This window comes from Aptenodytes forsteri, unplaced genomic scaffold, assembly GCF_000699145.1.
Source record: "Aptenodytes forsteri isolate BGI_AS27 unplaced genomic scaffold, ASM69914v1 Scaffold120, whole genome shotgun sequence".
NCBI classification, from domain to species: Eukaryota; Metazoa; Chordata; class Aves; order Sphenisciformes; family Spheniscidae; genus Aptenodytes; species Aptenodytes forsteri.
In genome coordinates, this window is record NW_008795938.1 from 2,873,538 (window position 1) to 2,901,418 (window position 27,881).

The 27,881-nt window shown below is 40.5% G+C and overlaps 1 protein-coding gene across 1 annotated transcript in view; it reads left to right on the forward strand.

Moving 5' to 3' along the window:
• Positions 1–27,881, forward strand: part of ADAMTS12 (ADAM metallopeptidase with thrombospondin type 1 motif 12) — a 176,879-nt gene that overhangs the window by 59,859 nt on the left and 89,139 nt on the right. Inside the window, 1 exon segment of the mRNA XM_019473630.1 lies at positions 6,125–6,299. Within this exon segment, the coding sequence (XP_019329175.1) occupies positions 6,125–6,299 (175 nt within the window).

The window sequence follows — 27,881 nt, forward strand, 5'->3', positions numbered from 1 at the left end:
CCCCGTATATTGTAGGTATATGTAGCTTGAAATCTGATGGACTTTAAATGAAAAATTCTTGCTGTTATATTTGTGAGTCAGAAAAGAACAGATATAAAGAAAAAAAAAGTAAAAAAGTACTTAATCAGCAAAGGGAATTTTGCTGGTTCTGAGTGCTTTGAAGGAAGTTTAATGTGAAGATTGGTGGTGTTTTTTTCCAGTTGGTCTCAGCATTTCATTTCTTGGTGTATAGGCTGTGCAGGATGAAAGTGCAAGTGCAGTGCGCCAGTCCAGTAAGTGCTGGAAGTCTCTGGAAGCTGTTGGAAAGCACATCTGCATGCTGGAAGCGGACTTTTACAGTCCCTTCATCCCAAGCAGTACTGGCAGGCATGGTGCATTTCCCACTCTGATTTCCCTAATGGGCTTTACCCATAAATTTACACAGGTATCCCTATAACACATTTCTCTGTAAGACAGAGCAGGAAATTGAATTAATAAAAAATATTATTTCCCCCAGGACATTAGCATTTGAAATATGAAATATTTCTTTTTTTTACCGCAATGGATTATTTCTGGGAGAACGACATTTCTCAGGGTTAAAACCATGATAATTTTATTCGCTAGTGCTAATGTATAGGGTCTTTATACTTCCAACTGATAGGTCATGTAATTGATATATTTTTTTAATTTATAACTTAAAGTAGAACTTGTGTGTGCTCTCTTTTATGATTCTGGACAGGAATGAAAATCATGGTTTCTACCTGACAGACAATCAGTCAAAAATACAATAGTTTCAGAAATCAGTCAAAAATAAAATAGTTTCAGGATAAACAAAGCAAGGATAAAGGATTTTTATTTAGAAGATATACAAATGCTTAACTTATCTTCCGGTTACTTCTGGGAATAGCCACGAGAAGAACTTTTCTCCTGGAGGGGATCAGCTCCTCTTCTTGTTGTAGTGCAAGAGTGGAACTAACAGATATTTTTAGACATTCAAAAAATTACATGGTACTAGAATTAGGGGAAAGTTTTGAGGCAGGTTCCAGAACTGATCTTTTACATGAGCTAAACATTGTGTCTTCTTCTCACCTCTGGTAAGTTTAGGCACACAGTGCAGCCATTTGCAGGTAATAAAAGTGGAGCATGTCATAGTGTTTTACAGATTTTTAGAGGACATGGAGTAATGCACATTTTTGGTATCACTCTTCAGTTACTTTTGCAGTCATGAGCAGCAGCAATACATCTGTGCAGAAAGGTCTACAGTTCCTGAGCCTCTCTAAATATGCTTTGGCTTATGGTACTTCAGATAACACAGGACATAAAACATTTCTGTACCACATTTACAGAGCTGTATTTAAGACACTGGTCTCAAGAACCCTTATCTCCTCTTGGACTGGTGGCTGGGAGTGTAGTAATACAGACCAGAGAATCTATTCAGATTGTTCTACTTTTTCTGTTTTCATTTTCTCTTCCGGCTTGCTTTCTCCACATGCTGTAGCACCATGAGAAGTGCAGTGGCAAGACAAATTAGGGCAATGCATGCGCTCATTTCAGGCTAGCACCATGAATAGAGAATACCCATATGTTGAAACTGTCAGGGAAGAGGGATTACTCAGGGATGTTTGGTAACACACTGACTGACACCTTTGGAGAGACACGATCTGGCCTGGTTGCCATATCCTGTCTCTTGCCCTGTAACAGGGAACACATCGAGGCAGGTCTCTTTACTGGGAGAGTGCAGATAGCAATAAAATGCCGTGTAGGATGTAATGGCGTTTCTCTTATTTTGCATTGTAGTGATGATGGTTTCATCCAAATTTCAAACTCTTTCAGAAACTCCCAGAGCACAAAGCTCAAGTGAAAGGAAAGATTATTTATAAATACATTACTTTACTGGGGAGTTTGTTACAGACAGAGCAGGCAGTTTTGTTTAAATAAATTCTATTGCTACAAGAATTTAGAATCCATGAGAACTTTTGGAGCAAATGATTCTTTTGTTACAACTTGCAATCTGTCACCTTATCTAGAAGTGTAGTACTTGGAAAACTGTATGTTCTGCTGGATCTTTTGTGTAAGAACAGTAACACTGTCACCCCAGCCTTGCCTTTGCAGATTTTTTAGGTACTGCGAGTAGACCTGGGCTTTAGTCTGTAGACTGACAGAAAACAGAAGAAAGTTTCGCACAACACTGGTGATTTATAAGTTAGTTTTTTAATTAAGATTCCCAAGTGCTGAATGTACATTCAGTCTCAGGGCGAACGTCAGGTCTGTTCCATAATTTGAATCAAGATGCAGGGTTCATGTTACAATGAGTTTAGAGGCTATACGGGCTCAATGTAACCTTGCTCCTCCTTCCTCCCTCCTCGGACTGCATTGTGGAGGGACTCGTGGCCGTAATTTGATGGCAGAAACAAGGAGGTGGGGATGGGAAAGAGGCAGGGATACCTTGTTCCCAAATGCTTTGTTGGGTTAAACCAAGAGTTTGATGCAGAACACTGGCCTACTGACTTGTAGCCTTGAATTCATGATACTGATACTTTTCAACACTGCAAGAAGCAACAGGAGCGAAGGAAGCATCCGCCTGTCCCAAGAACCACTTTTTAGGCTGAGGTTAAAAGGGTTTTTCATTGGTCATTGTGAGGTCAGAGCTAAAACCAGAGAAACTGCAACAAGCCATGTCTGTGGTTCAGAAATGCTCAGTCAATGGGCTGACAGGTAGAGTTGCGCTCTCTTTGGTGACAAAGCTGGTTTATGTATTTCAATGCCATCCCATCAGTTGTTTGTGGGGACGCACCGTTGCACTAATGCCTGAAATGGCTGTGTGGGTGTGCCCAGGGATATTGCCAAGCCAACCATGAAGAGCTGTGTGTAACCTGAAAATATACCTAGGCTTCTTGTTTTATTCTGAGCTGGCAGCGGTTCTAGCTCCAGTTTAGTTTTGCTACTCCACAGGCTTAGTTGCTTTTCTGTAAGTAGGGATTTTCTGATAGTCCCAAGGTGTCAGGAGCTGTTGTGTCAAGTTGAACTGTGAGTTGATGACACTCTGCAAATGCTGGAGTGTCTCCTTGGTAAAATTGGTCCTCAGACTTCTTCATGCTCTACAGTGACTTCAGTCTGGATGTCGAGTGTGGGACCAGCCTTTATCTTCCGAAGATTCAGCAATCTGTAGCAAACAAATATGAAGGTTCTGGCTGTTATCAACCTCTTTTAAAGAACAAATGTTAAAGCTGTCATGTAGAAGTTACACATGCCTGAGGTAGCTTTCTTCAGGGGAGATCTGACACACAGACATGGCCTTTTCCAGAAATTAAGGGATATTAAAAATTTCCACTTTTTCTGCATGAAGTGCGGGAGGCTTCTCTTGGACCTTGCCTCGCATAACAAAGAGGAGACAAGCACGAAGGTAGTAATTACAACACAGAGAAGGATGGTGCCGTTAACTGTGTTTCTGTCCATATTCAGTTATCTATCAATGTAAAGAATGAAGCACATGCAGTAGATGTGAGTCAAGTAGCTACATGTATTCCTGGAAAGTGCTACAATGACAGTGACAAGAACAGTACATGAACTAGTTCAGACAAGCAATTAATGCAGAGGGCAGGAGGGACAGCTCCTAGTTTCATCCCAGATCTAGAGGAAGACTGGCAGGGTTTCTACCGCAGGTGCCTGGGATGGTATAGCTGTGTTGCTGAACTTAACAAATGTTGTCCACAGAATGCCAGCTGGTTGGGGGTGTTGCGGCTGTTTTGGAACAGGGATGGCTTGGGATAGAGTTGTTATAGCAAAAAGCTGTAAGACTGTGGAAATAGATATTCCATACTGAAAAATGATAATGTTAAGAAAAAAATAATAACACAAAAAAATCAATGGGAATGTCTGAAGCCAGGTTTTGTGGTAGCCAGTGTTTGCTGGCTCATTGAACAACCTTTACTGCCATCTGTGTGTGTGCATATGCAGTATGAAATACGAGGAATTTTTGTTTTTTCTTCTGCTCCATACAGCTTGGATGGAGAGCTGAATTTTAACATGCAAACATCACTGGGGGAGCTTGGGAAATGAGGTTGCTAGTAATATACTTAATTTTTTATATGACTGCCTGGTCTTTCTTCTTACAGATGCAACTTTAACACAATAGCCCAGTGACTAATCAGCCTGCCCTATAAAATCAGGGTCTGCAGTGAAAATGGTTAGTTCTTCCTGGTTCAAACTGGGTTAAAAAACACAACAGGAAAAGAAGGTCAAATAACCGAGACTTTAAGAATATCTAGGGAAGATCAAATCCTGTGGAATGGAAAGGAATGGGCAAAGATTTGTGATGGTGCTTTGATTCTTTGAGCAGCAGGAGGAAAGCCACATCTACTGATTTCCTGGTCTAGCCTCTGTATAGGTATTCTTGCTCTATAGATGCATGCTTGCCTGACATCTTTATCCAATCTGAACATGGGATTTATTGCTTTTGTAGTGCGTCTCAGCTCCTACATCAAAAGTAGCCTTGATTTACAATTTAAAAAGAAACCTGAGCATTTTTGCCTTTCATGTTTAAGAATCGGAAGTCTTTATTTCCTTTTCTTAAAAATGAAACAAAAAACATATGAGCAGTAACTGTAATCCCAGGTGAGCAAACATATGTGACTTTGAGTCCTGAACCTGTGAAACTTTATGGGTGTAAGCAAGGCTTCAAACCAAGGCCAACCTCTGGCTTTTAAACTTTGACTTGCACCAGAAAACTGGAAGGAAAGAGTTTCTTCTCTTAAGAACTGTTGGACAAACTCTGTGAAATGACAGTCACAGTTATTTATTTGTACAAGTTTGCTGTGGGATGTACTGGGCCTGTGGCAATCAGAGTGGAGGCAAAAGGTATCTGGTAGAAGGGACTTTGAAGCACATTGTGTGGAGATCTCACTGAGCTGCCTTTGGGCTCATAGTACACAGAGCCCATGGTTGCTTGTTTTTTAAGAATACTTTTCCTCCCTTCATATGATTTCCCTCTTGTCCTTACCCTCATGCTGGCTTTCCCAACTGTCCAGGGAAACTGTAAGACCTTGGAGCGTTTCAAAAGAGTTTTTAAATTTGTCTGTCCTTGTAAGTTTGAACACAGCAGCTGCAGGAACGTCATGTTCCTGCAAACAAACGTGCAGTGTTGCTGCATTTTTTCCGGCTCCAGAGCAAGTTAAGAAGGCTGCACTGACCACAGCAAGAAAGTGAAGATGGAACAAAGCCATCAGAGTGGGATACCTCAATCTCCTGTCATAGCCCCAGTGCGGGCTGGCATGTCAGCAGACCCTTTGCTTTAGATTTAGTACTGTTCTGTATATGTTGAAGTGGAAGGATGATACAGTGGTTTTGCAACGTTAGCAATCCCTGCAAAAATGCTGAGACATAAGGGACCAAGGCCATGCCTGGTTGCATGTGTCTCTTAGATCATGGCACAGGGAGGCGTAAACTAATCCTGTGTAGTTCAGATGGATATCAAAGGCCCTATAGCTCAGTCAAAGCTGGGAGGTTGATACAGAAGTAATAGCACAAGAAATGTTGCAGCCTTTGTTATGCAGATCTGATTGTATGATCACAAAAGCTTGCTATAATTCATGAAAAGCTACTTACTTCATCCATTGGAAGCCTGGGGGCTGGGTGGGTTTGTAGTCTGAGTCGAGGGTGGACCTCACAGTCCAGCCCATCTGATGGGTTGTGTAATCTGACTGTGGAATTGCAGGTAGGAGCAGAATTACGCTTTGTACTTATGAAACAGCTCCTATTCAGGGCTTGTTCTCTGGGGAATGGATGCAAAACACCAGAAGAACAAGATGCAACTCTTTCTAGTGCATCATATTTGACAAATTAACTTTTGACCTTTCAGTGGCTTTGTGCAAATATGGGAGCCTCTGCCTCCGTATATAGGATTTCAGGTTATTAGGAAGAAGGTATTTTTTCTGTTCCCCTTTGGACTGTTACGCCTTTGTGAGGTACAAAGCAACCTTGATGTATGCAGCAAAATAAATGCTGAAAACCTGCTGTTTTCATATTTCTGCAGTGTAATGATTGTTTTATAAGAAAAGCTCAGGGATGGTGATATGAAGAGAGTCTATTTTATTTTTGACTTCCAGTACTGGACAGTAGAGATTAACTCTTTTGTGCTTATTTTCAGACTGGATATTTCCATCTGCCCCATGGTGACTACTTCATTGAGCCCATTAAAAAGCATCCACAGAAGGAGGGAACACCCCATCCCCATATTATCTATGGGGCAAATATCCTTCAAAATGCTTTAAGGAGAAGACGGGCGATCCCAATGGAAAAAGAGCAAGCATGTGGATTGAATGGTACAAATATTGCTGGATTTCTGCTTATTTGCTTTCTGCATCTTTTTAAGCAGCTTTTATTTTCCCGTGGTGTGTGTCTTTCCTTCTGCCAGGCTTTTTTAAAATTCTGTAAAAAGTGATTACGCAGAATGAGGCCATCTCAGTCAAAACACCTCGGGAGCCACCCATCTGGGTTCCTTTCTGAAAAGTTAAATCCCCCTTATGACTGCTGGGATATGTTTTTCACACCACTGATCCTTTCTACCCCTCACTTTTTCCTCCAGCCAGAACTGTTCAGTGAGGTTGACTTGAATTCTTGAGTAGTTCTGGGATGACGAGAATTGCAGTCATTTTTAATAAAATATTCTCACTCCATGCAAATGCTGTCCTCAACATAAAATATCCCCCGTCTAATCCATGGTTTAAATTTAGGATTTCTAGATTCTCTGTGATAGTTACCAAAATATTTAAAGACTTTTATTTGGTTGTTCTGAAAGTGGAGTGCAAGGCATCAGCAGCGAGGTGTTTTTTGTAGGACCATAAGTAAAAATAACTTAAATATTGGTGCAATAATACTTAGCATCGTGTCTTTTGGGAAAACAAACTAACACACTATCCTGCCAAAGAAGAGTATATCTAGAAGGTAGTTGGCATCTCCTAATTACAAAATGAGTTCCATTATTTAGTAAAATCATTTACTTGATTGACTTCATACCAAAAATTTACAGATCTTGCATTGATTTTTAACCCTCAGTCACGACTGCTGCTGCAGTTTTACTGCTGTTTAATATGAATTGGTAAATTAAAGAAGCAAACAACAACTCAGCCCCACTATATTTCTGGTCATAGACCTTCTTTGCCCTTCTTGCTTGCTGGCCGAGAGCAATGTGAAATGATAACTGGGGGAAACTAGAAAGCTGATGGCTATGGGGGAGCTATTCAATCTTCTGTGATACTGGGTAGGTGAGGATAGGGGGAAACCGTAAGAATTAATGAACGCTGTTCCTTATTATTTTTCATTAAACAAAAATATATCTACTTGTTAGACAAAAAGCCTGAAGCTGAAAAGCCATGAACATCTAATGTTGATGTCTATTTTGGCTTAAATCTAAAATAGCTCCCTGATCTTCTGTTTCTTCTGATGACTGCTGGGATAAATGGGAGGAATTAGTTTAGATTTGCCTGCGAAGAATGAGGAAATGTGCTTGCCTACTGTCTTCCAGGTTTCTTTTATGCATGAAATAACATGTGTAAGCAATAATTTTAAGTATGGAGAGGAGATAGGAGATACCAGGGATCATGCTGCATATTTGTTTTTTGTAGCCTGCTTATTTTCTTTCTACCTCTCACTTTTTACCTGTTTTATCTTCCTTTGAAGTCCTGCAGAATGAAACAGAAAAAGACTGACTGTACGTGGATGCTGGGGAAAATTGAGCAGAGCTTCCCTGAGATTTCATCACTTAGAGTAGCTAAGTTTGCTCTAATAGGCTTTTGAATTTAAACTCCCTGTCTGATGTTATTCATTCTAATGTGACAGAACTATTCCTGGTAGTAGTAATATGTTCATGATATTCCAGGCTAACAAAGGGAGTGTCTTATGAATTAACAAAGGAATATACAGTCATTCATGTTTCTATGTTTAACTGACTCGATCAGCCTTTAGAGGTAATGTCTGCTTTTGGTCAAGCAGTAATCTGCTTGACTGTCACAAGTGTTATGTAATCAGGGTGAAAAAACACATGGGGAAAAGAAAGCATTTCCTTCATTACATTTTTACCCTTTGTGTGACAAGATATAACAGTCATTGGTTCCTCCGAAGGCCTTAACTCTTAAATTGTGTGTTATGTTTTGTTATCTTGCTTCTGTTGTAGCCAGCTCTTCAACAAGGGTAGAAAAAAGAAAGAAGTCAGTGTCATCTCCTGTTTACATTACGCATTGTCAACAAGCAATTGCTCTTGTTAGAAGTGAAATACAGAACAAAAAAGGAAAGTGAGTTAATTCTTGCTTTCTGTGCTAAATATATTCACTACACAGGCTTTGGGGAACACTTTTTGCGTAAATAAATTTTAAAGGTGGTAAGTTGACTCCTCCCCCTTTTCAAGAACTCAAGCACTTCATGCTGTTAAGTTTGATGCCAGAAGTCTGGTACACCCACATGATATCACAGATGGCCCAGAGTAATGACTTTTGGGATCACTTTAAAGCAAAACAATTTCAATTTACAGTTCACGTTTAATTGTAGAAACAAATTCTATTTCACAGATTAAACGTCATGACCATTTTGTATTCTAAGCCCTAGCTTTGTCCTCACTGGGCTGGGACTTAACTGATGAAGAGTTGCCTGCCATATCTCTTGTAGGAACTGGTTTTCAGAATCAAATATTTTAATCTTGCGGGATGAGATTCATCATACAAGGTGTCTGCTTTTGTTTATTTGAGCTCTGATTCTGTTTGTTTTGTAAACTTAAGCTAAGACAATTGAGTCATTTCTAAGATTTATGCTTGGTAAACCCTTTGTGTGCCTAGGCTAAAATGTAGTGGTGATTTTTGCTTGGAAAAGTTGAACCACCTGGATGCTTTCAAGTCAGCGCACAAAGTTGGGTGGTGATAATAGTAATCTTTTAGTCAGAACTAACCTGTCTGTCAGGCAAGGAATATAAAGACTAGTTTTATAGGCAAAATCAAAAGAGAGAAATTAGTGTGGGAGGGAATAGATAGAGGATGCTGACCTCCTATGCAGTCTTTTCAAGCTTTTTTTTAATGCAAGGACTGTGTCACCTCTTGGAAGAAGCCCTGTGCAGCATGCACACGACATTTTTCTGTGGTGACAACCACATGAATCTCCAGGCTCCAGCCTGCTTGTCATCTGTCTCATCTACACATAGTAATACTTTAGCATCAGTTACATTCCTGTGTTCTTGCAATGATTATATTAATTAGTTTATAATTTGCAGTATCCTTACAGTTTCAGATATTTGGAGAAAAATCATTGTGATAAATGATGTAAATTAAAACGTAGGTTTGTGCTGTACACTTCCACTGCTGCTTAGGCAACTGCCAGATGACTCAGTCATTAGCTGCATGCAAAACTGAGTGCTAATCTTGAAAGTAGCATTACAATACTGTACATTGCAAGCTGCTGTCTTACTGTATCATTTGAAATATGTGTGAGAAGTAGCAAAAATGATAAATGAAAAGTGTCCCTGAGCTTTATAAATCACTTCTCTAATCATTTGTGCCTGTAGGAGAGGAAATTAAGGATTAGGGGATTATTTTTTTTTTTTCTAAATAGGTTATGTTAAAAACTTGACAGTGCTCCGAGATACAATGCAAGAGAGAAGGGATTATCCTCCCTTCTACAGAATAAGAAAAGATCTCCTGTTTCTTTCTGTTTGTTTTCATGCAGTCTGCCACAAAGTATTGGTTTGTTTGTGAGCTGCAAAATGGAGAAGTTTTGTGAAGTTTGTGAATGAAAATGCTGTGATGTAATGGAGCCCTTCCTGACTCAGTGTTGCAGAAGGGATTGATACGATACGAATAGATGGACGACTTCTTCTTGGCTGGTGAGGTGGTCAGGTTGCTGTCGTTTAGAAGGAGGGTAGCTGAGTTTATTCAGACTGCAACCCAGTGACTGCTGCAGTAGGCTGTAATATCTAACCATGGAAAGAAAGGTTTAGGGTATGAAAATAGATCTTTGAGAATACTTCATTGAAGCTTTAGGTGTATAGAAGTTGTCGTGTGCTTTGCCCTCATTTTGGCATTGAAAAGATTTGATAGATGAGTTCCACACAGATCAGAAGTTAGGATTAGGTTGGGTTGTACCCAAGGACCTCCAACTCCTTGTCTGCAGAGGAGTTATAAATCTTGTAACTGAAAATTTTGCATTTGGAGCAATTTTGCATTGCAGCTGTGATGGGATAAGGCTGGGGTGGGAGGGAGGAGACAGGCCGGGTGCTGTGTGAAATGAGTAGAGGGATGAGGGGAGCTGAAGGAGCAGAGCAACATCGTCTGTGCGAAACTGGTTTTTAAGTCTTTTGAATGATGGCTTGGTGGCATAGTTCATTTAACAGGTGACTAGAATGCCATTTAGCTATTTCAGACAATAGTTACCTGTTGTTCTTCCTAAGGGTTATGTCTGAGTGCAGGATTTCATTGAATCATGGTCTTGCTTCTTGATGATTAACTTGATACTGCCAGAGGATTCTCTTCAGTTTTTCTGTCTGCAAGTGTACAGCATAAACTGTTAGTCTTGGCTTTTGAGAGTGAAGTCCTTTGTTTAACCACTTGGAAGAGGGAGGGAACTCAGGACACTGTTTTATTCTCAAAGCATATCCTATCTTTTTTTGGAAGAACATTGTGGCCAATGTAAGCAGGTTTGCTTGCTGGCAGAACCCCTGGTATGTGCTGTGTAACTTCCATATCTTTTAAAGAATGATGCTGACATCTTTCCAGTATTTCTTTATCCTGTATTTAACGACGTCAATTACTATTCAGCTTAATTTGCTTAGTTTCTCCAAAACACAGAAACTATTATTCTTATTAAACTAATTCAATGTAGAGGGAAGAGCACCTTTCTCGCTGCATCCCTCTGCTTTCTATGAACAGGTTCTACTAACCTGTTTAGAAAATGCTTTCCATGCAAAAAGAGTTAATAGATTACATTCAGCCAGAATGACCTCTATTTTAAAGCAGGAACAACAAAACAAACAGCCTGCAGGAGTACATGGAGTATCTCTCATCTCTGGAACAGTTTGCACTGAACTGAAAACAGTGAGTGCCTGCTTGTGCAGGCAGCAGGATATTTAACATTTCAGGAGTGGGGTACCTGGGAAACAAAGACATGATAGCTGGTTTGTTGTAGCAGTGGATGAAACAATTGCTGCTAACTGGTATCAAAAGATTGCTTCCCCTCCAAACAAGCTTATGAAATGAAAGCAGAAGATTGTAACTTTCTTTCAGGTTTCAGGAAGATTTTTTTTTTTTTTTTTTTTTTTTTTTTTTTTTTTTTTTTTTTTTTTTTTTTTTTTTTTTTTTTTTTTTTTTTTTTTTTTTTCAGTTGCTTTCTGGAGTTTCTTTCTGGAGTTTATTAGAAGCTAATCAGAGATAAGATAGACTTTTTTTCATTGTCTTGTGCTTTCCTTCTCCAGAAAAAGGAAGAGTCCTCTTCTGTTTCTAAAACCTCTGGATTCTGTGCTGGTGAGATAAGAATCCTTCAACTTTGAGTTTCTAACATCTGACATACAAATTCAAGAAGATTTCTGTGTTCATTTCACATTGCTGTCAAAAATCCTGTTACTTCTAATAAATGAGCAGGCACAAATGTGTAGCCTTGCTGAGCAATAAAAAGGATTCTAGGTTTCATTAGCATACAGCTGTTTAATAGATACGTTTACTATTACTTGAACTTCAGATTTTAAGGACACAGGATGAGGTTCTTATCTCTTGAGTAGCCTAGCAGTTAAATACTTGAGTTTAAGCTAATTATGTTACAAGCTGACTCCTTTTATAGTTAGTGGAGTAGAAGAATCATTTTCAAAGGCTGATTCACCCTATCCAAAGATGTTGTCTTTGACTTTTTGGGATGAATTGTCCTTGGGAGCTGCCTAGGCTGTAGTTATAGGCAGTAGAAAAGTTGTTACAGGACAAAGGAATGAAATACTGTATTTTGTGCAATTCTGCCTCTCCAGTTAAATGAGTGCAGAGTCAGAACTAGAACTTTCTCCTAGTGGATCCAAAGTCTGTGCTGAACAGGGGCTAGAGAAAGCTCAGTGCTGGAAGAGTGCTGGCACCTGCTTTCCCAGTTCCTAATTGTTTTCTCATCTTCTTGTCTTTTCTGCTGGAATTTAACCTTCAGTATTTCACTAGCTCCTACTAACTAAAAGAAGGTGCTTTCCATAAGTATGTGTGTTGTGCAGGAGGTAAAGGAAAAAAAATGTGGAAACAGGATGTTGTTATAATGTAATAATAGTCACTTGTTGCCACCAAAAGGCATCAGAAACATGATACACTTCCTCACTCAATGCCTGAATAAATTTTAAAGTTCTGTGACAGACGATTTTCCAAATAATATGAGTCAAAACTATTCACCCTATCCAAAGATGTTGTCTTTGACTTTTTGGGATGAATTGTCCTTGGGAGCTGCCTAGGCTGTAGTTATAGGCAGTAGAAATATTGTTACAGGACAAAGGAATGAAATACTGTATTTTGTGCAATTCTGCCTCTCCAGTTAAATGAGTGCAGAGTCAGAACTAGAACTTTCTCCTAGTGGATCCAAAGTCTGTGCTGAACAGGGGCTAGAGAAAGCTCAGTGCTGGAAGAGTGCTGGCACCTGCTTTCCCAGTTCCTAATTGTTTTCTCATCTTCTTGTCTTTTCTGCTGGAATTTAACCTTCAGTATTTCACTAGCTCCTACTAACTAAAAGAAGGTGCTTTCCATAAGTATGTGTGTTGTGCAGGAGGTAAAGGAAAAAAAATGTGGAAACAGGATGTTGTTATAATGTAATAATAGTCACTTGTTGCCACCAAAAGGCATCAGAAACATGATACACTTCCTCACTCAATGCCTGAATAAATTTTAAAGTTCTGTGACAGACGATTTTCCAAATAATATGAGTCAAAACTATAAGGAGGGAAAAATCTGCTTCACTGTGTTTCAGCAGAGTCTTTCTGTACAGTCCCTGTGCCACTGGAAAGAAATAGTGTTTGCTACACCATGCTTTCTTACTGCAGTTGCTTTCCTGTAGTTTAAAGGGTAGACTGTGGTCTCTTCTATGTCTTCATTGGAACAGTTTGTCTAACCACTCATCAGATTGAAGAGTCTCAGTCTGGATCCAGACTGAACTTAGTTCAGCATTTCTAAGCTTTTACTGTCATAGAGGAATATATTCTGCTCTTGTTCTGTGCCTACAGCTTTCCTTATCAAACTGTGGGTGATGCTATTGCACTTTTTGAGTATTGCCATTGATTGGGTAAACAGATGCTTTGGTAATGTAAATGTTAAATTGCTGCAGTATTGATTCGGAGAGCAATAGCAAGCTTTAAAATTAAACTGTTACATGTCACATGCCATCCCTTTCTCTTTCGTAGGATAACACTAGCCTTGAACAATTGTAGACCCTATTTCCACAGTTGAAGTAGAAAACCCAGAAAGCTAAGCTGCATTTAGGAAACATTTTTGTGGTGGGACTTTGAAAATTTGCTCAGAACACTTGACCCATTAATGGAGTACTATTGGGAAAGCTGTTCTGCCTTCAGTCTGGTTAGTGCCAGATTTCTCAGTCATACTGAACTCTCTGTGAACTTTCTAAAAAGAAACTACAATTACGCTATTATTTCTGGGCAGATCATAGATTTCTAATTCTTCTGAGAAGTGCCGGACTTGTGCTGTGGGGCTAATGCACTGATATGGGCTCAGTATTCACAAGTAGTTTCCCCAAAGTCCGCATGTCCCTGATGAGCCTCTGGCAGCCTCCTATCATACATGACATGCTTTAAACAGGTGTCTGAGCACAGTTTTTCTGCATGAAACACAGTGTCCTTGCAGCTTGTCCACTCCTTGCTTGAGGATGGTGTTCTTCACTCCATGCTCCCAACATCTGCTTGAACCTGGATGCATTTTGTGTACTTGGAGAGACTCCTCTGGATGAATTGTACTTAAAAGGAGATCGTAATACTCCTTGTAGCATAGATTTTAGCTTTATGATTAGTTGGGAATGAGGGGAACTGCATAACTTAGGAGGTTGTAAGATTTTTTCTATCCGCCACTACTTCAGTCATCTTGTAGAGAACTGTAAGCTCTCTCCTATTTAGGGAGAAGTGGGGCCGTATCTGGACTTATCCCACACCACATGCAATTACTCTGTAGTATGTTCTGGGGTGCACAGATCCTATTCTGCACTCCTGATTATCTGCTGAGTGTAGGATAGAGTTCTCAACTCCAGTCATGGGTGCTTGTGGGGACCATTCTCATAATGAATTTCTGGCAATATTGAGCAGCTTGGGACGCTGTGTTTAGTAGACACAATTCCATGCTGTCTCTGATTTGTACTCATTTTAAAAAAGGTCTTGTCTCATATTTTGCTCAGCTGAAAAACAGTATTTGAGTTGAAGCTGCAGAGATAGATTTTTGAATTTAAATACTTTTTAAACACAACCTCAGTTTGAGTCTTCCATTCTGCCAAATTTAGAATTAGCAGCAAGTTTCTTGCCTGCCTGAGCTCTAAAACAGGCTGAATCAAGTTCCTTCTTCTCTGATCTGCACTGTTGTCAGTTAAGCTCCCAGTCTGGATTTCCCTCAGCTCTGTGGAGGTTCGGATTTGGATCAAAGTCTTCTTTCAGGTGCTGCAGTTTTAACAAGGGATCATTCCTGACATTTTCTGTATTATGTGCCTGACATTCTCCAGGTAAATTATTCACCGAACCACTCTCTGCTTTATGGGATTTTCTTTTCAGTGTCCCAGTTGCATCCGTTGCCCATCATAAGGTACTTCTGTCACTCAGGTCTTCCTCAGAGGAGATGGAAGGAAATGAGAGGGATGAAATTTCATCTGCTGGGGAGGTAATGGGGAAGAAGGGCAGTAAAAGAAGGGATTTTCCTGCAAAGCCCAAATTGGTAACATTGGCAGGCAGCTGAAAGTTCTCCAAGCAGAAATAGCCTTAACACTGGGGAGTGGATTACTGAACAGCTCCTTTACCAGCTGATGGATGTAACCTGGTTTTACCCATCATTATCAATTTTTTGGATATTTTTCTCTCCTTAAGCTATAATTTCATACTGTCTTATGATGTGTGTGAACTGGATGTTTCTTTCAGGCTAACCTGTCTGCATTTTTCTCTCTTTCTTGTCCCATGCATTTACATACCTTTATAATTTCAAGGCTACCTGGAGAGAAGAGGAACCAGGGACTTTCTGCAAATGAAAACTGAGATTGTCATTTAGAAAATAACAGAGGCTGAGTCTGTTGACAGGGCTTTGCTTGATTCTTTTTCCACAGGAGTGTAAATTTCAAAGCTCAAACCCAATTCTAAGCAACCACTTTCAAACTTCTTGGCATTTTAGCATGGGAGTCCCAATAGCTCCTGTCTGTGAAGGATCTGGCATAGTTTTCTGTAGGCAGTGAACCACAGGGAGTCCAGTTAATTATAGGTGGTGTTACTGGTGAACTTCCACCCTATGCATAACAAAAATGGAAGTGAATTAATGGGATCGTGGCATCCAACAGGTTATAATGTCCCTGACAACCAGTGTCTAATAGGAAACCAGAATCAAAGGAAAAAGTCACTTTCAAAACTCTGGCTAAAACTGGAAACATCCTTTAGCCCGTGAGGTGGTACTCGTGAAGAGCTGAGAATGGCACCGGTCACCCGAAGACGGTGTTATCCTAACAGGACTGCTCGTGCGAGGTGCCTGGTGGCAGGAGTCCTTAACCTCTCATGTGCAAAGGCGCTGTTGGCTGCCTCCCCTGGGATGTCTCGATGCCATTTGTGCTGTTCCTCCCCTTGCTCCTTCTAGCAGTTTACAGACGCCTTCGTCGGCTCTCCCCGGTTGCAGGATGGAGTGGGTGGGTGATGGGCTGTCCCTGCTCTGCTGTTTCAACGGCTGTTGTCTGTGCATGGGTGCCTCTTCAGGGGCTTAATCAGGCAAAATGAAATGTTGTGTGGGGAGTTGGAGCAGGACAATGTCTATGGTCATCTTTCAAAATGTCATGAAGCTGGAAAATGTTGTTATCAGGACCTGCTTCTAAGAACAGAAAACATTAAAAGCAGTATATGTCTGAGATTTTCAAGATGTCATATTAGCATAATTCATTTCAGTAACTCCCAGACTGACCAACCCCTTCTCAGGCCCAGGCTCGGGGAGAGTCCTCACCTGTAAAAGCTGCTCTTGCACTGCTAATGTTTACGGCTGAAGCACAGCGGGGTTGGGGCTGAGGCTTTGAAGGCTGTATTGCTTAGTAACGTCATCTGAAATACAAGATGTTTGGCCTCAGCCAAGGACAAGGAGGCCCCTCAAAGTGTTACCATGTGTTTTTTCCTTTGAGCACGCTAGTGGGATTGGTATATTTTAAATACAGTGGAGAAATGGAATGGAAAAAACAACAGCTGGTCCAGAGAAAGGCCAAATAAACTCTGTTGTATAAGCCCAGAGATAAGAAGGTTATAGCATATGCAGCATTTCTTAAAGATAGGGCATCATGGCATGGTGGTGTTGGGTTGATGGTTGGGCTTGATGATCTTAGAGGTCTTTTCCAACCTTAATGATTCTATGATTCTATGATATCATATCAAACCTTGAAAGAATAGCATTTCGTTTCAAGATTAATTCCAGACTGTCTTTCTCTCCTTTCCCTTAGTAATCTGAATTTAAACCAGACTAATTAAAAGGTACAGTTTAACTACCACTTCAAAGACCTATTCTGTGAGTAGCCATTTCTCTTTTACAACACAGACATTATGCATTAGTTTAGTTGGTGTACTTTACATTTCTTAAACTGTCTTTCGAACATTTAAAACTGCGATTTTTTTTTTAAACAATTCAAGTTTCTGGAATTATAGGTGAACTGTAATGGCTATTTTCCATGTATAACAAACTGCTGTGCAAGGAATGTTCACTTACTGATGGATGGTGCATTCGTGAGAACTTGGCCTCTGTGTCTGCGGTATGCCTCCAGCATGAAGGTCTTTGGACAGGTGCGTGAAAATTGGAAGACGGGGAAAATGAGGCACAGAATTTCACTGGCTTGACACCTGTCACCCAGTGCTGTCCACTCCCCCATCTTGCTTTCAAATTTTGTCTCATATGGTGGTGCCATAAATGGCCTACAGTATTTTAGGGAAGCATCTGTTTGTTTTGCATGTTTCTAAGGATGGCCAATGAGCAAAGGAATAGGATCCAACCATTCTCTCCAGCTTTCACCCTTGCTCCCCCATAATGGCTCATGCTCATCCTGCTCCTCACGGTCCCTTCATAATGAAAATAAGTCATGATAGCTTTGAGTGACGTCTGGAAAAAGTACTATTTTCTCCGTAATTCTAGAAGAAGGAAGGAAGGGAAAAAAAGCAGTTGAAATTTAAATCCTGTAAATGTAATGTTAGAAGGCAAACATCAGGGCTTATGCAATCCATTACAATAGCTAATTAGTTCTGTTATAAAATTAATGGCATTACCTATTTTTTTGCTCTGTTAGTTCAGATAAACGCTTTCTGAATATTACTATCTATTGGCATCTTTAGACTGATTTGTCATTTCTAGGCTTTTACATAGTAAAACTCAATGGTAGTGGGTGAAATGGTTAGAGATGCTTCTGGATTTTCTTGTAGACTTGGGTTTTTCTATGGAAACCTCTTTGGTACTGCCATATTTCCAAGAGATCTGGAGATCCTGAGATGAGAGTGGGACAGGCACAGTGGCAGCCTGGAAGGGGTGAAGCAGAACTGTCAGCTAAGATGTGTTTGCCAGGGGGCGTTGGATTACATTTCATTTTGGAAGCACAGGTCAGCTTTATTTGCTCTGTAATCATGCTACGTGATCCAGCACAGTATGTTTTGTATCCTTTCACAGGGGAAGGCGTGGAGGCAGTTGTTCCTTCTACATCTCCAGAACTTCCTGAGCTTACAATTAGTTACTAGCTTGCTGCTTGGCACCAGAAAACAGAGGGCAGAGCTGAGCATCCTGGGTGTAGAAATGGTTGCATGGGGGTGCAAAAGCTGCTGTGGGTGAAGGGTGCTGGGAGCACTGCAAAGCTGGCTGTGCCAACATGGGGCTCTCAGCGTTTTTCTTGATTCTCAGGTGGGTCTGGCACCGTGACTTGAATTCTGTGGTGTCTCAGCCTGCTGCTGTGCCACGTCCAGTGTACTGCAATAATTTCTGGTTTGTCCTCTGTAAACTTACCTTGAGCAGGTACATGAGCAGGTACAGTTTGTAGAATGAGAGCACTGGAGAATTCCTGAGAATGGCAATCACACATAAAATAACTAATACAAATACCAAATTGGGGTTTCATCTTTGCTTTACTAACAGCCAAGGACACTAGTTTTTCAACAGGGGTTTGGAGTATTTGGAAAGCACTGATTACTGTCTTGCTTTTTAGCTTTTAAAACCCCTTTCCAGTCCTGTTAATGCACACTACCTATTAACTGTGAGAAACTATTTTGGGGGAAAAAAAGGTGAAAAGGAATGTATTTATATCCATGACCTAAATAAAATGTTGAAATGCAGTGCTAAAACAAAGCCTGGCAACTTATATAAGGAACACTAACAGACCTTCTGTTTAGCTCCTTGGATGGCTGAAAAAGTTTTGTTTAAAAGTTACGAGGGGTACTCCAAATACTTTATGTTGGGTTTTAGAGTATTTTTCTTCCACCTCCTCCCTCTGTGTCTTTTGCTAAAAATTTGTATGATACATTTTCTTTGATGTGGCTACCACGTACATAGGTAGTTCTATGGCTGATGTAGAGGATACCTTCTGGTAAGTTTTGAAAAAAAATGGGGTTCTGTCTTCTACGTTAATAGACCTAAGGTAAGATGTAGAAAAAAGGAAAGTGTAATCTAAATTATTTTCTCAGTATTCTCATGTTACAGCTGGAGAACTCTCTCAACTCCAGTCTTGAAAAGCTACTTTTAGCTAAATTCTTATTTAGCTAAAAATTTTCACATCTGGAAAAATTAAAGTAGGTAAATCTGTTTTCTTGAAATCTACTCAACGTTTTTGTGGTGGCAGTGCCAAAGAATAAGGGGATGCCAGCTGGGGTGGTTTCAATTAAGTTCCCCAATTCCCATGTGTATGGGTATCCAGTAATCTCTCTGTTGACATCTTGAAACATGTCACAGTTTAAGCTGTACATTTTGAAAGCTGAACTAGAAACTATTATTTCTTAGAAATGGGAACATATTTGAGTAACTGAATGATAAAAATACACTGAAAATACTAATCCAATGCCAGAATGTGTAGCATTGTAAACGTATAGAATAGCCACAAAGGCAGGCAGTTTATATGATGAACATAAATAGACATCCTCTTTAATAACTTTGCTTGAAAAATTTTGTTTAAAAATGCCAGTGGTATTCCGAACATTATATGTTCTGTTTTACTATATTACTTTTTATCTGTAAGGTGAGTGCTGAGCTGGCATTTACTCTCGTACTGTAACACTGCAGATATTCATGGCAACCACTATTCCTACACAATGAGACCATGTTTGTGCTAATAAATGAAATACTCCAGTATTCTTTGGCATTGCTGCCAAGAAGCATAGAACAATCTGTGTGCACACATTAAATTTTCTCAGCCTCTTGAACAGAGTGGCCAGATCCTGACTACTGAGAGGGATTCCTGGCCTGTGTCCACTCCTGTGCCATGCTCAGGAATTGATTGAGAGCGTGTTTGTTGGCCCTTACTGAGGCCATGCTGAGAACCAACTACTTTAATAGACTAGGCAAACAAGTTCCAGTGCCTGGGTGTGCTTGTTCCCTGACTATATTTAACTTACTGGAGTAGGCAAAGCCTACTGGGGCAAGTTCTTGTTGTATTTTTTTGGTGAGGAGGAGAGGACTTGAGAGGATGGAGTACCATTTTGCTCCATGAAGCTCCAGAAGTGGCACTATATATCCATGGTACACAAAAAGAACATCACCTGGAGAAGAACCAAGTTAGTGGTGGGTGCTCTGTGCCCTGGCAGAGCATCTCTCTTGGGACAGCGAGGCTGCTGAGCTCTGCCAGCAAGGATGGCTTAGAAATGTAAGGATGTCATTCACAGAAAACCAAAGGTGTCAGTGCTTTATAGCTGAAGGTCAAGCAGGAATAAGCCAGTTATATTAGAGTAGTGAAGTTTCTTGTTACTCCAAAATAGAAAAGTCAAATAGAAGTGTATGAGGATTGCTTCTCCATATGGAAATACGGAAGCAAGTTTTGAGGAGTGATTTCTGCTGCAGTGCTGAGGTATGACCAGGGGGTTGGTTTTTGCACAAAAAGTTTTGGTTAATTGGTCAAGCTGGAAAATAAGAGGGATTTGAGTGTAAGATAAAAATGACACATATGTTAGGGTGCGCTCTGAAACGTGATTTTGTTGTGACGAAAAACAAAAGGAAAAATAGAAAGTTATTTCAGGTTTAAAACTATTTTTCTCAGGTGCAAATAAAGCATTTTTAATTTTTAGGGTGAAATGAAACATTTTTAGTTTTCATGTTCTTCAGCTTGTTTTAAGTAAACAGAACTGCGTTCAGGCTGAAACTGGTTGCATAATTTTAAAAAAAGTCTCACTTTGAAAAGTATTGAAGTGAAGCATTTGACTTTTATGGTGTTTCTTTGACAATTAATTTCAACATATCAACATTAATTTGTGAATCTACATTTTTGGTGACAAAAGTAGCAGACTGAAAATTTTCCTGCAGCTCTGGACCGTATTGATATGTCAGAACAGCACTTTCTCACTCACTTGAATGTATAGCCGTAGAGACAACCAGTTAAACATTGTAGTAATGTCAGAAATGAATGCTGTAATAGTATTTTGATGAATACCCTCCATGCTAACTCCTAGCAAGTCAAGACTGCTGGTCATTACTAACTGCTGTTACAGAATAGTGTTTCTGAGCCTTTTTTTAGTTGCAGGATCAATTGGTTTGGGTGAGGGGAAAAAAAAAAGGGTATTTTCTACAGTTTTCATTTATGTCCAGCTAAAAATTGGCTAAATTTTCAGTGATCATTTATGGCTCTTTTTTTGTTGGCTTGCTCATATGTGTAGAAATGTTAATTTTTTTGAACTGTCTTGTAGATGCTTCATGGATCATCAGTGGTCAGGAAACGCTGCTACAGAACACTTCAGACAGTCTGTAAATTAAAGTGGTCAACATTAATAGTTAAGACTAATTAAATAACAAATATGAGCTATACTGGATGCCACTGCTAAGTTTAACCTCTTACCACATTTTTCCCAATCTGTTACCACACAAACACCATCAGTTTTTGTTCTTTTTTATGCCAGAGAGTGAATGAAGCAGATACTAGAATTATAAAGAGAGATGAAATGTAATGTCTTTTAAGGTGCTATCAAAAATAATCTCTATGTGTAGAAAACAGTGAGATAAGTATCTGTAAGGTAGAGGCCCAGTGTACTGGCAATATTGCCCAAGTGCAAAAAACTGTGCAAAATTACTATTTCTAGTAGAGATGGAAAGAATTGCCATCAACTTCCAGAAGTCAATGGAGATAATGAAGAGCAAATTTGCTCAGTGTTTTTAACATACAATGTGATTTGGAATCTAGAGACAGACTATTATTATGGAATATTGTTAAGTTTCTGTTTCTTTACAGAGCCTATTTAGACTGTGAGCCCTGCTCATGACAGCAAGTTTTATACAGAGAACATGAAACTCCTTGGTTAACTAAAAAAGACTGCCCCAGAGCAGCTACTCAATAGCTGTTAGGTTTTCCATAGAGACTCAATATATGTAGATACTGTTCATTCATGGTACCCAGTAGGATGTCTGGAGGGGGCGATACATGCTATGGGCTTGGGGACAATTTGGAAAGATAAAGAGCTCATACCCGTTGGTGACCTAAGTAGTTTTGACACAACTTAGAGGACCTGTTTTGGTCCCTAAATATTTCTGGAATTTGTTCTGTCCTCAGCCAGCCCACGTATAGATAAGTGGGCCCTGTCCCAGTATGTAATTTGATGTGATTCATTCCACAGTTCACCTAGGACGTGGCAGAGTTCAGCTCAAGCTTTTGACCTGGAGTCATATCCTGAATTCCTGTATTTTTGTAATGCTCATGTCACAAATACAGCTGACAAAATCTGCCACTTGCAAAGCAAAGTTAAGGCTTCCCTCAGGTGAAAAATCCTCTCCATGATTCAACTTTTTAGCCAGAAGAATATGGATAATTAATTCACGAGGTCGAAGAAGGTCTGACAGGCACAGCTGTCTGCTTGATGGTTTTGACTGTTACAGCAATCTGGAGCTCCCTGGGGCATGAGCTAAGCAGCACTTTCCGAGCTGTCTTTGACCCAGAACTAGTCCCAGCAGAGCGGAGGCAGCAGAGAAGAGTCTGCCAACATCTGAGAGAGAGAGAGTCGGCCCTAAAAACGGCCTGAGGTGTTCAGGATGCCTGGGCTCGCTCATGGGAGTCACAGCTGAGCTGGAACCTTGCAGAGTATTCAGTGAGGGGCGTTGTTTGGTGTTTCGGGAAGAGAAGAGGTGCAGTTAGGGCAAGAGGCACAAAGAATGGAAAGAGATCATGCCAAGCAGGAGGACAGAGGCGGGTGACATGAAATAGTTTTAGTTCAGCAGCCATGATTTTCACAGAGAGTTGCAAACCAAACTGCTGAGATTCAGTTCTTGTTAACTTGGAGTTTTCTTTGTGAGGGTGAAGCTATGAGCTGGAGCAGGGTCGCAGCCTGCAGGGAGGCTGCATCCTGTTTTGGGACCACCCAACAGGCTGGGTAAACACAGGAGTGGTGGCATCTTGCAGCTGCTCTGTGCTGCCTGTGTGTGTTTGCCTCTGACTTCCTATCCCTCCATGAGAGAAGGCAGGAGCAGCTGGTCCCAGCTGGTTCTGTACTGCTCATTTGCAAGCATAGAGAGATGCAAGTGGCTGGTTTTGCTGTATTTACTGAAGGGAAATGATGAGCCAGAGAGGAGTTCCTGTGGTGCACAGGTCGGCTTTTGGAGACCTAGAGGAGGCTCTTAAACCCACCCGACGTTTCTGATTCTGCATGGAGGAGCATAAACAGGCAAAATAGTGCTGGGCATATTGGTTTGGTGGTGATGGTGATAGTACAGGGGGGATTTTGTGAAGGATATCTGTGTGGAGGGAGTCCTTCCTCAGTTGTTGCAAGGCTGAAAAAGCCAATATGGGCATCTTGGGTGTAGGGAGCAGCAGTCTGTCCTCTCTGGGAAGGTGCAGGGAAATGTCGAGGTGTTTGCAGAGAGCTGAGTAAGACTGCAAGTGGGAAGAGAGGCCTCTTGTTTTCCCTCAAGGGAAATCCCAAACCCTCCGCTTCTGCTCTGCAGCTGTTTATCCCTGGTCAAACCACAGGAAGCTTACACCCTGGTTGGAGGATGGACCAGTGTGGAAGGAAGCACATGTTATGGACTGGAGGGAGAACATGCTGACATACCCGCCTCCTTTGCTGTACTTCAGCTTGTGGTTCTGTTGGGGAACAGAACAAAATGTTTCCTTATTTTAGGACTTCGATAGGTATCTGTACCATGCAGACTTCGGTGTCCGATAAAAGAGGAGCTGCACAATATTTCTGAAGTAAAATGTTTGCACAGGGAAATGTACCAGTTTACTTATAATCACTGAATCAAATGTGATTGTTCTCAGTCATTCTTTCTTGAAGAGAGGACTGCTAATGTTCACCAGTTTTAGATTCAGTTAGTATTGTGAATTTAAATATGTAAGTGTGGGTACATAAGCTGCCTTAATGGCTTTTGCCCAAAAGGAACGGCTCTCCCCAGTCCCTGTGGTACAGCACCCAGCCTGCTGCTGGGTACACAAGCTTGTTAAAGCCCAGGACGTGGAGGCCTCTCTCAGCTGCCTCTCGAGTCCCTGTAGTGGCTGGTTGCAATCTGCACAGCTTGAAAACCACATTGCTCTCTTGTCCCAATCATGTGCAAAGAGCAAACCTTCCATCTAAATGACTCATACTGCCCAAATCCTTGGAATTACAACCCTTAGTAGTCCTTTCCTGTCCTTTGCCTCTTCTAGCATCATTTTGCTTTTTTCTGGCACCTTTCCTTGCATTTATGCTCTCTGTCAAACATTCCTACGTTCTCACCAACTCTTGAAGCTTGGCATTAGGGCAAGAAATGAGTGCCTGTTGTGGAAATCACTTACATAACTTCGAAGAACTAATGGGCACTCCAGAGACCTGTGCTGCAAATTTCTGGATCCTGCTGGTTCATAACTGTCTTCCTGTCCGTACGTCCAGGAAGCTCCATAAAACATGTATGCTTCCAGAGTTTTCAATGCTTTATTTCACTGCTGAATTCTGTAGTGCCTACACAAACTTAACTGCAGCATGCAAGCTTAGGGAATAGAATCATAGAATCATTTAGGTTGGAAAAGACCCTTAAGATCATCAAGTCCAACCACTAACCTAAAACTGCCAAATCTACCACTGAACCATGTCCCTAAGCACCACACCTGCTTGCCTTTTAAATACCTCCAGGGATGGTGACTCAACCACTTCCCTGGACAGCTTGTTCCAATGCTTGACAATCCTTTCAGTGAAGCAAATTTTCCTAATAGCCAATCTAAACCTCCCCTGGCACAACTTGAGGCCATTTCCTCTCGTCCTGTCACTTGTTACCTGGGAGAAGAGACCGATACCCATCTTGCTGCAACCTCCTTTCAGGTAATTGTGGAGACCGATAAGGTCTCCCCTCAGCCTCCTTTTCTCCAGGCTAAACAACCCCAGTTCCCTCAGCCGCTCCTCATAAGACTTGTTCTCTAGACCCTTCACCAGCTTTGTTGTTCTTTGGACATGCTCCAGCACCCCAGTGTCTTTCTTGTAGCGAATAAGATCCTTGTAGCCTTTTAGCCTTATTCTTATTTCTGACTTTAAGCAGGTTGGTGACCTCTGATCACCGGCATATAACCAGTTTGTTTTTTCTCCATTATTATGTGAATGTAATTTATGGAACATGAATAGAAATTTTTGGAGTCTGATTCAAGAGCTTCTGGATACTATTCAGTTAACCTCATTGGAAAGCAGATCAACCCTGACAATACACAGACAACTACTTCAAGATGTCACTTTCAGTTATTTGCATTAATTTTGCACAAATGAATTTTCATATATGTCGTGGTTTAACCCCAGCCAGCAACTAAACACCACTCAGCTACTCACTCACTCTGCCCTGGTGGGATGGGGGAGAGAATCAGAAGAGTAAAAGTGAGAAAACTCATGGGTTGAGATAAAGACAGTTTAATAGGTAAAGCAAAAGCTGCGCACGCAAGCAGAGCAAACCAAGGAATTAATTCACTACTTCCCATGGGCAGGCAGGTGTTCAGCCATCTCCAGGAAAGCAGGGCTCCATCATGCGTAACGGGTACTTGGGAAGACAAACATCATCACTCCAAATGTCCCCCCCTTCCTTCTTCTTCCTCCAGTTTTATATGCTGAGCATGACGTCATATGGTGTGGAATATCCCTTTGGCCCAGCCTGCTCGCTGGTGGGGTGGGGTGAGAAGCAGAAAAGGCCTTGACCCTGTGCAAGCACTGCTCGGCAGTAACGAAAACATCCCTGTGTTATCAACAGTGTTTCCAACACAAATCCAAAACATAGCCCTATACTAGCTACTATGAAGAAAATTAATTCCATCCCAGCAAAAACCATAGATATGTATAAAGAAGAAAAATTATTAATAAACCCCATATGTTTAAATTCTCATTTGCATCATAATGGCTCCCCAAAACTGCATTTCTCTGTCATTCTTAGGTCAACAGTTTTTAAATATTATTGGATAAGAGACTGTAAGACATAGACATAATTTATTTAGAATTTTTAATCTGCAAATTTTTTTACAGTGACATGTATTCTGTTTTAGAATATACTTGGTTTTTGTCAGATGAAAATAGAATTGTGCTGCAAATTAAATTGTTTTCCGGTGCTGTTTCACTAATTGCTAGATTAATTAATAGAAAAGTCACTTTGTTCTTCTAATCCATCACATTAATGTTTTCACCAAAATAAGAGGAACCAGCCATTGAAGTTACCATGAGCATGGAAAGGTCTAACGACCTTGAGTAATGTACTCCTAGAACAGCATCTTACGCAGCTATAATTTTTTATTGTCCTTTATTGACTTGGGTTTAATCCCTGGGGAAAAAAAAAAAAAAAGAACATTCAGGCAGAAGGAAAATTGTGGTTGCAAAATCTAGGCAGCTCCAGGCATAGCTGTTTCCCACGACGTTGTTCTCTGTGTACCTCCTGATGCCAGCGACCCAGAACATCTATCATTCCATCCTTCCAGCGTAAGTGGTAATGAGCGGCAGACACACTCAGCAGCAGTATCTGATTAAGTGCATCAGTCAACACAGGTCCAATTTTAGCTTCATTCTGCATTAGAGTGGTGTGACTCCACTGTTTGATACTTCATGTTTTTGACAGCAGGAATGTTAAAGTTAAACAAAGCTTGCAAATTTGTAAGATTTCTTTCTCTGTGCTTGTTTTTCTTGGGACTTGAGGGTTGTCAACATGGGGAAGTATGTGATAAAATAGCTGTAATAGTTTCCTGTGTGAACACTGCCTCATACTTGGAAAGGGTTTGTGTGATTTAGCTTAGCCTGTTTCAGAAATGCTTATAAAAAGAGCTGGTTTGGTTACCTGTTCTCTTTTAAATTCACATCCTTTCTTCCTTGTTTCACAACAGTTTTTCCATATAGCGTGTGAACCCTTACTCTTGCATTATCAGCATCCAGGCTTAGTTTTGTTATGGATATTTGTAACCACGATTGTATGTACAAGAAGATTCTACGTATACAAAATTTCTAGTGTATTTGGTTTCACTGAAATTTTCTAGATAGCTGCATTATTTATTTCAGCAGAGATCGTTAGAATAGGGGAAGGGGTTCACTTACTGTATTTGAGTTTTGTAAATAATTAGTAAATTCTTGCAGTAAATCAGCTATTAGAGTTGCTCTCCTTCATGAGTGAAGGAGGAGAAGGTCCCACCTTCTTTATCCAGGAGTGTAGTGGCTAGAGCACTATCCTGGGAAATCACAAGTCGTTTATTAGATCTAGCCCAAAGCTGATCGGATAATAATCACTTTTCAGAAAACTGTGTTGATTTCTTCTGCCTTACTATCCTTTTAATTCTTATTAGCTGAGTCACTCCTCAGCCTTTCCTTTATTTAGTCTATGGTTGGACTTATGGATACTTTTTAGTGCTAGGTTAATGTTGTTAATGATGATTTCATATGTTTATTTAACTCCCCTTGTACAATGACTCTGTTCAACTGAGTTTATTGACTTCTTGAAGAACTCACCCCAAAACTATAGTCTTTTTGTTAATACTTAAACTAAAGGCACATCTTAGAACAAAGACAAAGTGAAGGTTATAGGAAAAATCATAATGTAGCAAGTTCTGAACAGCGTGGGATTTATTAGTCTAGCATCCCTAGCATTGTTCATACCTCATGTCTGGAGATGTAGCATTTTGACTGTGAATAATATAAGGTGGTAAAAATGAAAGAGCTTTTGCGCAAAGAGAAAGGAGATGAGGATAGAAAGTGAAGATATAAGTCAGTACTACTATTTTTTGCCTGACAGCTTTCACTTGTAGGATGCATTCTCCTCTTCTGGGAATTTCCAGACATTTTCACCTTGCTTCTTCAAAGCCCTGTGTAGCTCCAAAGGTGTTGAAAGGTGGCTGTGTGCAGTTAGCACCTTGAGGTCCCCTTGCGTTGCACCATATGCTGCATTCTTCCTTGAGCAACACCTGCAGGAAACAAAGGCGGAAAAAAAGGCTTTGATATGGAAATCTCACATAATGCCTTTAAGTGAGGTGAGTCGTGTCTGTTCTGTAAGGAGGTTTGGGGGGAAAAAAGCAGAAATTAACAAAAAACCCTAATCAAGCAATATTTTGAGTGGATG